Raw genomic sequence first — 15,881 nt, forward strand, 5'->3', positions numbered from 1 at the left:
GCGGCCGCCCGGGAAGCAGCCAGGTAGAAAAATGTACTAATCTTGTAATGAACCTATCAAATCGAACCATGACTCAGCATGAGCTTTCTATATTAAACAAAGGATTATCGTTTGCACCTACAAGTAACTTGGACCTTATCACCACACAGATTGATCTTTTTAAGTTTGTTCGCAAACTTAGACTGAAGAAATTCTTCGCGACCGCAGTCAAGTTGAGACCAGAACAAAGGGAGGAAAATATTCCAAGTGACTTTACTATGGAAGACATTGAAAATATCCATCTCCTTAAAACCTTGAGTGAACATGATGATAATGAAATACAGAGCACCTTGTATGAACTTGGGATTACACCAATATGCCTTTTGGAGAAGGAACTTAAATCTAAATCCAAGTTTAGACTGCAATTTTCAGCTGAAAACATGATTGAAGTCCTCTTTAATGCGACTGCCAGGGACATATACAATTTGCATAAAGATACCAGAGCGAGACGCAGCAAACATAATTTAAGTAAACAAGAACAATTAGCACTGCACAACCTACAAGAAAACAAAAGCATTGTCATAAAGGAGGCAGATAAAGGCGGCAATATTGTCGTGATGGACAGACACGATTATATATCAATGGCACAAAATCACTTAACAACGCCGTCTTGTTATTTGCAACTGCCTACTAATCCTAAAAACAATATTCTACATCAGATTGAAGAACACATTATTGGATGGCATAGAAAAGGTTTGATCGCTGATGAGGAAAAATCTACATTGTTCAACAAATATCCTATAATTCCAACTATATATTTTCTTCCGAAAGTACATAAGCAATTTGAAAGAATTCCGGAAGGACGCCCAATACTTAGTGGTATTGGGTGGCTGACAGAGAGGATCTCTTGAGTATATTGATAACGTACTGCGACCAAGAGTACCAAAACAGAGGGCTTTCATTAAAGACACTACAGATGCAATTAAGGCAATTGAACAAATAGTTTGGAAATCATTCTATTTACTGGCAACCTGGGATGTCCGCGCATTATATACAATTATTGAACATCAAGCTGCTATACAGACAATTGACTTTGAATTCAAAGAGGACTCTGCGTCCCACTACCATTACGTACAGATGCTCAAGGAGATGCTGACAATAACATTGGAAAATAACATTTTCATGTTTGATAGTAAATTCTAGTAGAAAAAAAGAGGGATTGCAATGGGCACCAAGTATGCCCCGGCATTGGCAAATCTCTTTATGGGGATGTACGAGGAGCAAAAAGTATACTTGGATGAGGCATATGTAACACACATAATACTTTGGAACCGCTTTATTGATGATGCTCTGTTGATTTGGGATGGCAACAGTACGGAACTGAATGATTTTAGACTAAGAATGAATTGCAACGACCTAGGTATCGAGTTCTTGGGACAGGATAGCCCAAATTTGATAAACTTTTTGGATTTGACAATCTTTGTACAAGATATGAAACTGTCTACTTGCACGTTTCACAAAGCAAACAGAGGTAAACTCGACTTCACATGCACAGAGTTGTCACCACAGACCTATGAAATGGAACGTCCCAACGGGCAAATTTTTCAGAGCAAGAAGAAACTGCATGAGCAACAAGGATTTCAAAGCAGTGTGCGATTTACTAGAGGAACGTTTTAAACAAAGAGGATACTCAAAGGACTGTATTTGAGCAGCAAAACAGAAGGCCACACATATGAGGTGGGAGCAAACATTGGTGCCCAAACCTAAGACTAGCAAAAATGACTATTAACTTCATTACTACATTTAGCAGAAATAGTTCGGATCTGGGAAAAACACTGAAAAAGAATTGCCATCTCTTACAATTGGATCCTCACCTTACGGGTTATATTAGTGAAAGACCCAGGATTACATATCGAAAAGCTAAAACGTTAAAAATGGCCTTGAGTCCTTCATTGCTACCAGACTTAAATCAAGAACCAACAAGAACCTGGCTGGACACAAGAGTGTCTGGATTTCGCAAATGTGGTACATGCACCATGGGCCAATATGCGCATGAAACTACCAAAAGCTTTACGGATGCAAGAGGATCCAATATGAATATTAATGAGAATATTAATTGTGGGTCCAAATACATTGTGTACGCCATTATTTACCTGTGCAAGCTGCTATACATTGGGAGTACTATTAGAGAGGTCAGAATACGTATACGTGAACATTTCGCAGCAATTGGGAGTCAAGATGCGTCACTGCCACTGGCGCAACACTGGCAACTACAACACCAGATGGACAATAAAAAAGATTTGAAATTCATCGGTTTACAGAAAGTGAACCTAGGAAGACGAGGAGGCAACCTAGAAGAAAGACTCAGACAGACGGAAGCAAGACTCCTCTGCAAATTCAGATCAATAGAATTTAGCCTAAACAAGGATAATGAGATGGTGCATTTTCGGTGATTGACTATTTTGCATTGATTTTGTTATGTATATCAGAGTTGTATTAAGTCATATATTGCAATGAACTTGTACAGTGAGGAATGGAACTATGTTTTAAGTGCAATAATGTACTAATGATTGTCTGGTAGATCTGTGGGTCGAGGTATCATGTGTTAGAATTATCGGGTTACAAACTTTATTGTGAATAATCATGTTATAATAACAATAACTATTTAGACCATCATGTAGTGTAATGGCTTCTGGTGAACGTGGATTTCAGTCCTCTGTTATGGTAGATAATGTACTAGCTGTGTACTAGATGTGTCTAGTTCCCAAAAAAAATGTTTTCAATAGATGTGGCATGAATACTGTACAGTTGGCAGTATTACAAAAATGGTAGGTAAAATTTGGCTGTCATGATTATCTGCACGGATGTTTTAGTAGCTTATTGGTTTTGCACAATGCACTGTTATAAACATTATATGAACAATTTAGTTATTTGTATTTTGGGTAACATGATCTGAAAAATATAAATTCTATTTAGGGTAGCCATTCTGTCACACGCACAACACAGATAATACAGGTGTGTTTGGAATGATTATGTGATGCCTCCATTGCTATGCGTCACGTTTTTATACTTCCCCCTACATTCCCACATAAGCTGTTTAAAATATGGTTAACTTCCGATTCAAACTGATGCATCAGTGAGGGGGAGTAAATAAACAAATAGCAAATATCATTGGGGATTTACTGTATATACTGTAAATCATAGGATTTACTGTATATTTTATTGACTCGTCCGCTCCATACCAATATGGCGGCCACGCTGTAGGACAGGAAAGAGAGAAGGGACAACCCGCGTTGCCTAGACGCCAGTATACAAACAACTGGATCCAGCGTGGCAGTTCATTATTGTGCTGTGCCTACGCGAGGAACTTTGCTGGTTAATACGAAGGTAGGAATCAAACGAGTGCAAGGGAAGTGAGAAGGGGAGCGGGGACAGATTAATATGTCCGCGCGGGACTTTCGGAATGAGGTTTCTTGGACATGTGGACTTGATTATAGTACTCGTCTTCACTGTCTACACGGATCGGTCAGAGTACCCGCTTTTGTCTATTACCAGTACATTACTGTGTCCGTATTCCCCTTCTATTTGAATTTGAATGTGATATATGACAAAGTGGTGATGATAAATGAGGTGCATTTTGGATAAAATGGGTTGCGCGAATTGGAATTTATGGAACATTCATCTATTTATTTGAGTTGAAGTATGGGGCAAATACTTATACGTCGCGCACATAGATAAAATTAACTATTTTCTTTTTAGGGATTATCCCGTGAGAGACATATCAATACAAATTGGGTAAGGAGCATTTGAGGCATATTTACTATTTGTTATTCTATCAGAACGGGAATGTTTGTAGGTGCAGACACAAAGGCTTTGATTATTTCAATTCTCATTTTTCTTTTATACATAAGGACTGCTCAATGTGACAGTATTCAGCCTTACAGCATGGGAAAATAATTGGAAGTTAATGGCTTACATAATCCGTGCAACTTGATAATGATGAATGTCAATTTTTCATGAGACCGTGAAGGATATGTTATGTATGAAATGAAATGACATTTGCCCATTTTCACATGGTAATTTCTATTTCTTTTATTTTTTATTTTTTCTCTTCTCATCCCTCTTTTTGTGTGTTTTATGATTTATTGATTTTCAATTAATTATTATCACTATTGCATTTCTTTATTTTGAAAATCTCTTATTAAGAATCCTTGTCCCCCACCTTAACCCTCAGGGATGGACTGGGAATTGGTAATTTAAAAATGTTTCCAATGTGAATGTATATATGACATGTGGTTAGAACATAGATATAAATCATTTGCCCATTTGTTATGTTTTGAGAAAGGCTTGTGAGTAGCCAAAACACGTGTAAACAACTGGAAGGCATTAAATTTTGTAAATTGCACGTTGCTTCTCTATTGTTGAAGAACTTACCAATATAAATCATTTTGAAAATCAAACTGGATCTAATTTGGAAACCATCTTCCGCACAAACTTGTTCTGTCCGTTCCTTAAGAGTAAATTGGATATCTAATGATTTTACAACTCCCAATCAATGAAATTCCCAGTGGCTCCCGGATCAGTTGCTACAGGGCCACTTCCTTTAAGGATTTCTTTAACATACAAGGATACATCTATAGTGATGTGTGGTACTGCTGCTTGCATAGTATTTGCCACTTGTGGAGACCTTGGTCCTGGAAACGAAAACCTTTTTGCTGTTGAAAAATCCCCCCAACACAATAAAGGCATATATTATTTTCCCGACACCTATCCTTTTCTTCTCTGGAGAGAGGACCTCCAGGATTGTCCTGGATTTCAGAAGATCTAGAACCAAGATCCCTACTCTCAACCTCACTCCTTGATCTCTCACCTCATGAAAAAACTTTAGTTTCATTTGTTCCTCTACTCCATTCAGCCCTACGGTTTTCTAAATTAAAATCCAATTGCATGACCAAGTCTACGAGACATTGACAGGATGTGAGCCTATCCACAATTACTACTGACGCATATTTTAGTTCATCTCTTAAACCTCTATAACAGGAGAAGTATGCTAACACAAAAGCTACCTTAGATACATCAGTTAAAAAGGCCTCTGGCCTACACAAAAAGTGTAACTCGCATTGTGTCCTCAACACCTGAAACCTTTTTGGGTCACCAGCAAAACAATTGGGGGAGCTAACAGGACAAGCCCAGATGGGAATGTGGGAGTGATGACTTCCTTCTTTTCAACTCAGATGTCTCTGTTAAGTCCTCTCTAATGAATTCAGACAGTTCCTCACTTGACCTTGCATCTGAAAGTAGCATAGTACCTTGGAAGTGCAATGTATTTGCTTGTAAATTTAACTCCTCTCATTTCTGAGTGAAATCAGTGTTTTCCCCTCCTAGATGTTCTCAGCTCATTTCCTATCTCCTTAAACAGCTCTCCCACTCAGTTAGCGTTAATCTCCAGATTAGGAGTCCATGGCAGCTCAGGCAGACATTTTTAATGTGGGCCTTTCATAGTATCAATGTTCCTCTGGCCATGTTCTGCAGGAGCTGCTGAACCCCACAGACCCGCCCACGGTGATTTGTTTATAGCTGTTTCTATTCTCAGCTAAATTTAAGGGAACCTAGAAGGTAATGGGGAAGTGGATAAAATAACAAACATATTCTGCTTCACCTCTCACAATGGTCCGGAAACCTCAGAACAGAAAACAGATATAAGGTAAGTCTATTTTCAAGCAATTTATTTTCCTCTTTGAAATATTTACACCTACTCCTACCCTATTGTTAAGTGCCTGTGCTCCTCCTGTTACAGATAGGAAAAGATGGTTCTAAGCTTCTTTTTATCTTCTTTTTTGTAACTGTATTTCCTGCATTTGCATTATAACACTTCTATGTGGAAATATGTACTTATGTGTGGTTATGAAAATAACTACCACTGTCTTACTTTCCCTAACTATTTATATTCTCCTAAAACAAATCTTGTTAACTCAAAGCTCTATTAATTGTCTCTAGCAAATCATTTTATTTGTGGTTATTTCTTTTTTCCTGGACAAGTTACTTACAATAGCAAAACAACATGTTGTGTGATATCACAACTTCAGAGGTTCTGCTTGGTGAACCTTCTTTCTTAAACATCTGCCTTTTAACTCCTGTGCTGCTCGGTAAAGTGTATCTTCCTGCTTTGTATAAAATGAAATCAGCACTAGGTTTGATGCTTCAGCGCTTTATATTGCATTGAATTGAAGTGTCTCAGCGTTTGCGGACACAAGCACAGAGACACTAATCAGTTAAACAATGAACTGCTTCCTCCAGGAGGGTTACCAGACATTTGGTCGAAAAAAATTGGCCGACCAGACAAATGGTCGAACCAATTTGGTCGAAAACCAAATGGTCGAATTTTTTATTTTTATTTTCACCCTTTTTTTTTTTTTGGGGGGGGGGTTCCCTTTTTGGGGGGGGGTTCCCCCCCAGACACCCTTTTTTTTTCTAAAACCCCCTTTTTTTTAAAAACGAAAACCCGAAAAATAAATATATAATTTAAAAAAAAATTCGACCATTTGGTTTTCGACCAAATTGCATCGACCAAATGTCATTCGACCAGTTTTCAGTCGACCAAATGTCTGGACACCCTCCAGGAGCATACATTCTCAGATTTCAATCTGCTGTGCGTTGACGCTGTTATTTACTTTGAATGGTGTTAGAGGTTCTGCACATAGTTTGATTAATTACGCACTCTGAGTCCATTCCTTTTTAAAACAAGAACTCATCCACAATTTGTTTCAAATAAAAGGTTTGCTCAGACGCTCCCTTCACGACTAGTCTTCATCAGAGCACACTTTGTTTGAAAACTGACAAGTCCAATTAATGATTGGCAACGGGGCGGGCAACCAATCCGGTTCCTTGGATTGCGGGCTGAATCTACCACTCCAAGCCTGTATTTCTTGGAACCTGATGGCTGCTTCCCTCTCACACCGCCATCTTGCCCCCACCCTCCCTTTCCTTTAAAATGTCCTGTCCCTCCCACCCTCAGCTCCACTGAACTCACTTCTTCAGCTGCTGTGGCGCACGCCGCTGCTGCACTGCTGCTGCCGCTCTGTGGCCACCATGGAAATTAAAGAGGGGGGGTCGTATGGCGCCCCCGCCTTCCTGATCCATGGTGACCATCTTCAAAATACAATGCTCTTAGCACCACAGGTTTCTGGATTGGAAACCCGGGTTGCTAATAGCAATAACCACCTGTTCCACAGGCAGGAACTGGTGGTAGCAACACCAGGGACCCTTGTTAAAGGCCCTCATTATGCTCAGGCCTTTAATTCGGGCCCAGGTCATTAGCAGCCATTTGCTTGAATATTTCAACTGCTGCTTAGCTTTTCTCAGAACATCACTCAGCTCACTGCACTCACACCGTGTGATCCCACCGTGTGATCAAGATTAGATGCTCCCAAGAAACTTCTTCACAGAATTGCTCAGAAGATTTCTTCTTGCAATATCTTCCTGCTTTACAAAATACTGTTTACTGGAACTTCAGAGAAACATAACCTGTTGGTTACACAAACTAGATGAAAGGCAGTTATGGAATGCTCCCGTCATTCGAAGCGGCCTGTATATTTCTGGTCCAATCAATTCTCAGCTGCAGCCCTTCCATTTTGGTTTGGGAAGGAATCCACTTCTCTATTATATAGTTAATGGAAAAGGGTAAAACCACGCCATTCTCAAATTCAGTAACTCTGAAATGCCTAATCCCAAATCCCAAATAACTAAATTAACACCTTCCTCAGACAAAGCATTCCCCAACCTTATGTACCACCACTGGACTCTGGCAATACCTGACATTTTTAACCAAGAGAAATGAACTATACTGACATCCTGAGAAATTATGAACAACATAAAATATTGTATAAATATTTTCTTTTTTCCTCTGCACCTATTTATGAAGATTTGCCCCAGGCTGTGTCATCCCACAGAGTATTTTTAGAAATTAATGCAGAGGAGTTTATATAGGGATTTGTGTTATAACCAGTTAGGGAAGACTTTGTATGTTAATTTCAAGGAGTGTATAGCCTGTTGGCTATTCTGGTGCTACTACTATCATTTGAGTGTAGCTGAACCCTCTTGATTATGTAGAGTATTTTCCTTGTTGATTTTAATACGCAACATTTGTTTTCCTTTTTGTTAATTTCCCACAGAATGAAACTATGCTTCATGTTGCCAAAGTTGAAATCTACATTGAAACTCCCACTGGACAAGCCTTTGCTACAACAGTTGGAGTTATGTGTGCGGAAACTTCTATGCCAGGAAAAAGATAAAGATGTATTGGCTGTTGTGAAACGAGTAAGTTCAATGATCCTTGGGTTACATCTAATACAAAATAATCCTAGAGAAACCCCTCACTGCTGTTATGAAATAGGTATTTTATACTTCTAACGGCAGTCCAAGAATTTGTTAAAATATTTGGCAGCGTAAAACACCTGTGGTATTATCTGTGAATTTCACCAGTATTGCACTCCTCAACACAGGAACTCTGAATTACGTTGTTGCTGCTTGCCTATATCTTCTGTGTCCATCCGCACCTAGGGAGAGCCTCTTCCCATGAGGATGAGGTTGCTACCTGATGGTCCCCCTTAGGGTGGTAATCAGTGGAAGGATCTCATGGGGAGGTAACAACCCTATGGGACGAGGGACGACTCTTCGGGGAGAGCACAGTATGTGCAAAAGACAGGGAGGTTTGGATGTCTTTTGTCCATACTGCGCTCTCCCTGAAGAGTCAAGCGGGAACGGTCGCGGCTCCTCAGGCGGTGCTCCGTTCCCCTGACTCCCATGACTGCTGAGCTTCTTTATGGATCGGAGGCGGAAAGAGACAGTTGGAGTGCTGGAGCACCCGATTCTGTGCGGCTACATAAACTGGGTTTATTCGGCAGCCAGGGCTGCTTTAACTCGCCTGCACCTCCCCCTCAAAGCTGGTGTGTGAGACGCTGGGTGATGGCCGCCATCTTTTGGCCGCGTGGGTCTCGGCCGGGATTTTGGTCTGCATCTTGGAAATCCAGAACGGAAACTGGACTGGGCTTGGGTGACGTCCGCAGAAGCTGTTCCCCCGGTTTGCCTTCAAATTGTGGGTATAATCGGGGTTTGGATCTGGCGATTTTCCACTCGATGCACCGCGCCAGACAGGATCTCATAAGGAATCATACAGATTGCGGCAGCTCCGAGCCACGACCCCGAATTAGCCAATCTTCACTAATGGGAAGTGTAAGGGTGTAGGAGTAAGAGACTGACACACAGGTGCCATATTTTGACTAAAGACTTTTATTGTGTAAAAATAAAAGGGAAAATCCTAGCTGGCCCTATTACTAAGAGGGGTGTCCCTGCCTCAACCAAATAATAAGAACCCTGTCATGATGTCCATCAAAAACAAGTAGTCCACTGTTGTGTGTCGAAAGACCTATTTCCGTTCCTTACACTCCATCTTAAACTGAATAATGGGGTGATCATCTTGGTCCAGAAGAGTGGCTCCATTCTTCTGGATGATAGACCAAAGTTCACTTTCGGATGATGTAAAAAGGAACATGTCTTCACCCCCCTAACCTTCCTCAGGTTTCTCAATACTTTTCACTTTGATACGAAGGATGGCTTCCTTCTCCTGCCCTTTATCTTGCAGTTCACAATGCCAGGGGAAATGCCTCCCTTCCCAGGTCTTTCCACAATGCAGGAGAATGGTTCCCTTCTCTTGTCCCCTCTCACAGTGTTCATCAACACCAGGGGGAATGACTCCCTTGCGTCCCCTGGGAGTCAGGGGAACGGAGCACGTCTGAGGAGCCGCAACCGTTCCCGCTCTGCGACACCACGTCTCCGGCTGCCTCAAGCAGCATTGCTCTTAACAAGATCAGCCGAGGCAGGGGGGGAGCCTGACACGAGACTGTGAAGCACTCAGGGTCCTGTTTGTGGAAAATCTGCATATAGGGACCGGGGGCGTCTGCTGGGGCTCCTTTCCTCCCCTCCCTCTACCATTCTGCGCATCCCCTCTGTCCGCAACCTGTCCAACGCGCAGCGGGACCCAGCGACCCCCACCCCTGCTGAGTGGCTCCACTTTGCCGAGGGCCCCACACAAAGCGTGCCGGACCCTTGCTACACGGACGGACTCACCTTCCTTTCACCCAGTATCCCCGCGTCCCGCCAGCTGCATTTGCAGTCGCCCGGGGTTCCAACGGAAGCTCGACCTCTCATGTGAGCCCATAACGCCTGGGGCCTCACACCAAACGTGCCGGAGCATCAATAAATAAACAACTGACACCTGCAACTGCCACCTGCAGCACGGACCATTCAGCCCATCGGCCCGCAGCCCTGGGCACCTCGCGCCGCTGGGTCCTGCAGAGCTGCAACACCGGTCCGCCTTGTACATAATCTGCCGGAGCACTGACATCTGACGCCTGTGACAGACATCTGCAGCACGGACCCATCGGCCCACAGAACTGGGCACCTCGCGCCCCGTAGGCAACACCTACAGCCGCTCCGAGCTGCGGGGAAGTCGTGTGGGCCTGCGGATCTGCAACACTGGGCTGAGCAAGGTGAGGAGCCGGGGGTGGGAGGGTTCGGCCATGACCTACACGGAACCCATGCCTGCTCTCTACATCAGCTCTGGAACCCTCCACATAACAAATAAGCAAAACCACCTGGGCAACCACAGAAGAGGGCCCATTTCCCCACCCCTGCCCCACAAGGTCCCTCCTACAGCCATCCTACAGCCATCAGGGGGCATCACCACCAGCGTGAGTCCTTTTCTTCCAGTCACACTCTTCTTCCTCTCTTAAGTGCCACTGAAGATCTCGGGTACGTGGGCGACATGCATGTATCAAGAGAGATGATACAGACAACAGAAGTGCAATTCTAAACAAAACATTATTGGATGGTGTAATCCCTAACTAGCCCTATATTATAACAGGATTTTGCCTGCCTAAAGAAACCTAAGCAAGTCTGTGTCAAACCCTATGCTTGTCCTCACAACTATATAAAAAAAAAAAAACATGGTGTGTGAATCTTTCTCAAAATAGAATTGTTTAAAAGTAAAGACTGAACTACTTTCAGCTTGACCTGTTCTTGGGTTCCCTGCTTCAAGTTCAACACAGTTCCAACAAGATTCAGTTCAAACGTGTCTGATCAAGTTCTGAATTTACCTTCTCCAAGTTCAAATGTATCAATATTTACACAAAACAAAGGTCCGGGACTTCTCTTTCCCAAAGTTCTAATATAGCACAGTTCGCACAAAATGAAAAGCCTGCGTTTCCCTTCCCCAAGACGGCATTCTCCGGTAGCACAGTTCACACAAAATAGAGGTCCTGGGACTCCCATTCCCCAAGACAAAGTTCTTCAGTTGTTTGACTCTCAGGGTTCCCTTCCCCAAGACTTTAGCATAACATTCCCTTTGGGTTTCATCTGCTCAATAGCTCAAAAGATTGACCCTCCTTTAGGTTTGCTTCACCAAGTATTTCACAGTTCTTTACAGCTTGTTCATCATTCAGGGTTGCCTGGTGTAGGCGCAGTTGGCCGACCACATGGTCCACCCATCACAGGTCACACAACCGTAAGTCTCCCCAAAGCTGTTGGGCCCCTTGTAGACACTTCGGCCTTGGGCTTTCACTTTCCACACTTGTATTCTTTGTAACCCTCTTTGATAGCAGTTCTTGCATTGTAATATATTGGTGACTATTTCTCATGTTTGCAAATATAATTGGCAATTTTTCTGATCTTTGCACACAACACTCATCACAACTCTTCATTCCTTCATATGCCTTTCATTCTTTCCATAATGCTCTTAATTGATAGTGCTGATTGACATATCTATTAAAGTGTTCATTCAGCATATCGTAGTTTACTCATTTGGCAGCTTTCTTTCAGTTCGAAATTCATTATAGGTAGCATTTACTTGTGCTAGTTTGAATGGCAACTTTCAGTTTGGTATTCAATATGGATAGCATTTACTTGTTTGTTCAATTAGCTGTTTTCTTTCAGTTCGGTATTCAATATGAGTAGCATTTACTTAACCTCTTAAGTGCCATGGGCGAGGTACCTCGTCCTTGGCATTACCTCCCTGTTACCAAGGACGAGACAGCTCGTCCTTTTAGGCACAAAACAGTAATCCAACCCCGTAATGCACGCCAACATGAAACTGAAAGTAATTTCACCGCGGCAGCCATTTTCGGCTGCCACAGTGAAGAGAGAAGGTAAGAGCCCTTTTCCCCCTTCCTCGATCTCCGGCTTTAATTAAAGCCGGAGATCGAGGGAGGTGTCGTTGTAAAGGACAACTTTCCAACAACACCTTTTTAGGAAGCATTGCTGGTCGCGGATCAGGCGCAGAGCGCTCGATACGTGGCCAGCAAGGCCACTAGACCACCAAGGGATCTGTTTGTAACGTGGGGGGAGAGGGAGCTGCTTACTAGGTAAGCCCCCCCCAAAGGCACCAAAGCATGGGGCCACACCTATGGAGACCCGTGGGGGCAGATGGGTGATCATCTGTCCGCAGTGAAGGGGTTACAAAAAAAAAGATGGCCATCTCCCCCCCCACCCTAAGTGGAAGGGGGGCACCCCTTGTAGCCCTCCGTTGGAGCAGATTTCTGCCCCTGTCTGCCCCCAGGGAGGACTACATGAGGTGCCCCCCATCCATTTGGGAGTGGGGGGTGAGAGGGCCACCAGGAAAGTGTGGCCAGGCCCCCCAAAGGCTGGGGCCTGGAGATTAGGGCCCCCTGGGGCAGATGGGTGCCCATCTGCCCCTAGGGAAGAGGCCAAACATTAAAAAATTACAAAGAAATGAATGGGTGGTTTTGGGGGGTTGGTGCAACCCACTAGACCACCAGGTGAATTACCAATGAAATGAGGGTGGCCCTCTCCCCCCACCCAAAATGAAGGGGGTGTATCTCACACAGCCCCCCTGGGGTCAGATATCTGCTCCTAGGAAGGGGCATCTGACCCCAGGGAGGGCTGCATGAGGTGCTCCTTCCATTCATTTGGGTTGGGGTGGAGAGGGCCACCACAAAACGTGGGACAGGCCACCCAATGGATGGGGCAGTAGCTTTAGGGTACCCAGGGGCAGATGAGCACACTAATGTGCCCATCTGCCCCAAGGGAAGTTGGGTAAACAAAATTTCAAAATTGCAGGCAGTCTTTTAGGGGGGCTTAGGAGCAACCTAAACCACCAAGGGAAATTGTATTGGAATGGGGAGTGCCCCCCCACCCAAAATGAAGGGGCAGATATCTGCTCCTAGGAAGGGGCATCTGACCCCAGGGAGGGCTGCATGAGATGCCCCCCATCCATTTGGGGTGGAGGGGAGAGGGCCACCAGAAATATTGCAGCAGGCACCCCCCAAGCCTAGGGCAGTACATCTGGGAAGGGGCAAAACAATAAAAAAAAGAATAAAAGTGTAGCCTTTTCCCTTTGCGCCCAGGTAGGTGCACCCACACATGTAAGGTGCCGTTTTCCTCGGGACACCTGTGGGAATGCAGGAAGGTAGGCCATTTATTGTTGGCGGCGTGTTTCGGTGGGTGACCAGAGTGAAATGTGCAGGAATTGTTTTTTTCTGCCAAATATTGGATTTTGCTAGGGATTGTGGGTAATAAATTCTGGGCCGATTCGTGCAAGTCAGACCTCTGTGGATTCCCACGGGTGTCCTCTTTTTCGGAAATGCATGGGGTTCCCTGTTTTCCTTGGTGGCTTCGACAGCCTAGGCCCAAATCTGTAGGTTGTCTCCCCAAACCCTTTGGGGGTTACCAGTCTTTTAGGCTTTTCCCTTTGCGCCCAGGTAGGTGCACCCACACATGTGAGGAACCGTTTTCATCGGGACACCTCTGGGTGCGCGGGAAGGTAGGCCATGTGTTATTGGCAGCGTGTTTCGGTGGATGACCAAAGTGAAATGTGCGGAAATTGTGTTTTTTTTTCACCAAATTTCAGACTTTGCCGGGGCTTGTGGGAAATAGATTCTGGGCCGATTTGCACAAGTCAGACCTCTGTGGATTCCCACGGATGTCCTCTTTTCAGAAATGCATGGGTTTCCCAGTTGCCCTTGGTGGCTTGGACACCCTAGGCCCAAATCTGTACATTGTCCAGATGAGCAAAATTCCTGAAATGTGCTGTGTGAAAAGACTTGGGGTTACCCATGTTTTAGGCTTTTCCCTTTATGCCCAGGTAGGTGCACCCACAGATGTGGGGTACCGTTTTCATCGGGACACCTGTGGGAACGTGGGAAGGTAGGCCATGTGTTGTTGATGGTGTGTTTCGGTGGGTGACCAAAGTGAAATGTGCGGAAATTGTGTTTTTTTTTCTGTCATTTTACCGATTTTCCCCCAAACTATGGCATTTTTCCCTACATAGTTGTTGCCTGACCTGCGCAAATCCCCCCTTCCTAAACTTGAATTTTGTTTACTTTTCAGAAATGTTTACCTTTCTGGCTTCCCATTCAGCTTTCCTACCCTTTTCTCCCATTCCGTCCATGCATTTCCTATTGGACAAAAAAAACCAACATCGCCTACCTATCACAATACGGCTGATTATCATATCAAAATATGTTTTTTTGGTTTCCACTAAACCTGTTCTTGAAAGCCTAGAAAATGGTGAATTCAACACAGCAAACCTTTTGTTCCTGGCCCTTACAAGGAAAAAAACACAGGCTTCTTTGTACAACATTCTATTGGCATTTTCTGAAATAACCCCAAATTGTCTCCCTTTTTCATTATTTTGTCTCACCCACCTAAGACAAACTAGGATTCCTGGGTGGCGTTACGACCGCCTATGTGTGGGGAAAAAAGGGACCAAGTTTGGCCGAGATATCTCATGTAACAAAAAAGTTACAAGGGATTGAATGGTGAGATACCGAAATCACCAAAAAAGGCCTTGGCACTGGGGGGGAAATATCCATGGCAGTTAAGTGGTTCAATGCAGGACCCGTTGCTTATTGAAAGTCTTTTTGGAGCGCTCTGGTCTCCTCAGTGTTTCCTGACACTTACCGGCTTTCGTGGCTCCTCCCAGTGGATCTCCCCAAATGGGAAACCCTTCAGTTTGTTTGCTGAGCCGGTCTCCAGATGTGGCCCAGCACCTCTCTTCTGCTCCACACGCGTCCCTGGCGTCTTCCGCAACTTCAGCTGCACCCGGGCTTGGGTGCGGACAGCTTTTCTCTCTCCTATGCTGCCTAGCAGCGCCTGCTGCCTGCGTTCACAATAGAGGGTTCCCGTCCTGCAAAGCTCCTCTGACAGGTCTCCGGAAACCGTTGCCAGCGTCTCTGCTCCTTGACTCAGTCCCCACACAGCAGATTCTCTCTCTCTCTCTCTCTCTCTCTCTCTCTCTCTCTCATTCTCTCTCTCTTTTTCTCTCTGCTTTTGGGCTTCAGCTTTTATGCTCTTTATCATTATTAACAGGCTGCGGGTGAAAAGGATTAGACTCAGTTGCCTGACCTTGTGTAAGCCTGTTAATGTGACATGCCTGACCTTCATTACTAAGTGCATGCAGGCCCCTCTTCTTCATCCCAGTACCAGACGGGTGTTTACAATAGGAAGTGCGCATTATTCTTAGTTGCCTCTTCCTCGTCTCAGTACTTGATGGGAGATTACAGGGAAAAACTGGAAAGGACTGACAATATACCAAGAAGACTAAGGGCGGGTTGGTTAGGTTAGTGAAGGGGGAATACCATGTCTCACCTTAAGATACCCTCTCTCTAATCCCCAAGGACCCTCCACCCAGGTGATCCACCCTCCCTTGTCCACCCCCAGGGTCGGGATACAAAAGCAATGGCCCTTCCTTGGCCACCTGAACAGAAGATCCCTAGAGAGTAGATGTGAGAGTACTTTCAGGTTTCTCACATACGGCAGGGTTGTGTAGCAGGTTGACGCAGTACTTGATCCCTTTGTAGAGGGCTTTGCTTTTGTTGTCTGCTTCTGCT

General features: G+C 44.3%; 1 protein-coding gene across 3 annotated transcripts in view; it reads left to right on the plus strand.

The window, feature by feature from the left end:
- PPP4R4 (protein phosphatase 4 regulatory subunit 4) overlaps nt 1–15,881 on the plus strand; it is a 1,234,696-nt gene that overhangs the window by 928,654 nt on the left and 290,161 nt on the right. For all 3 annotated transcript variants that reach the window (XM_069637985.1, XM_069637983.1, XM_069637984.1), the window contains one exon: nt 8,151–8,295. In XM_069637985.1, coding sequence (XP_069494086.1) covers nt 8,151–8,295 — 145 coding nt within the window. The remainder of the gene's footprint in view (nt 1–8,150; nt 8,296–15,881) is intronic.

The sequence above is a fragment of the Ambystoma mexicanum genome, chromosome 14, assembly GCF_040938575.1.
Source record: "Ambystoma mexicanum isolate Mex_15411 chromosome 14, UKY_AmexF1_1, whole genome shotgun sequence".
NCBI lineage: Eukaryota > Metazoa > Chordata > Amphibia > Caudata > Ambystomatidae > Ambystoma > Ambystoma mexicanum.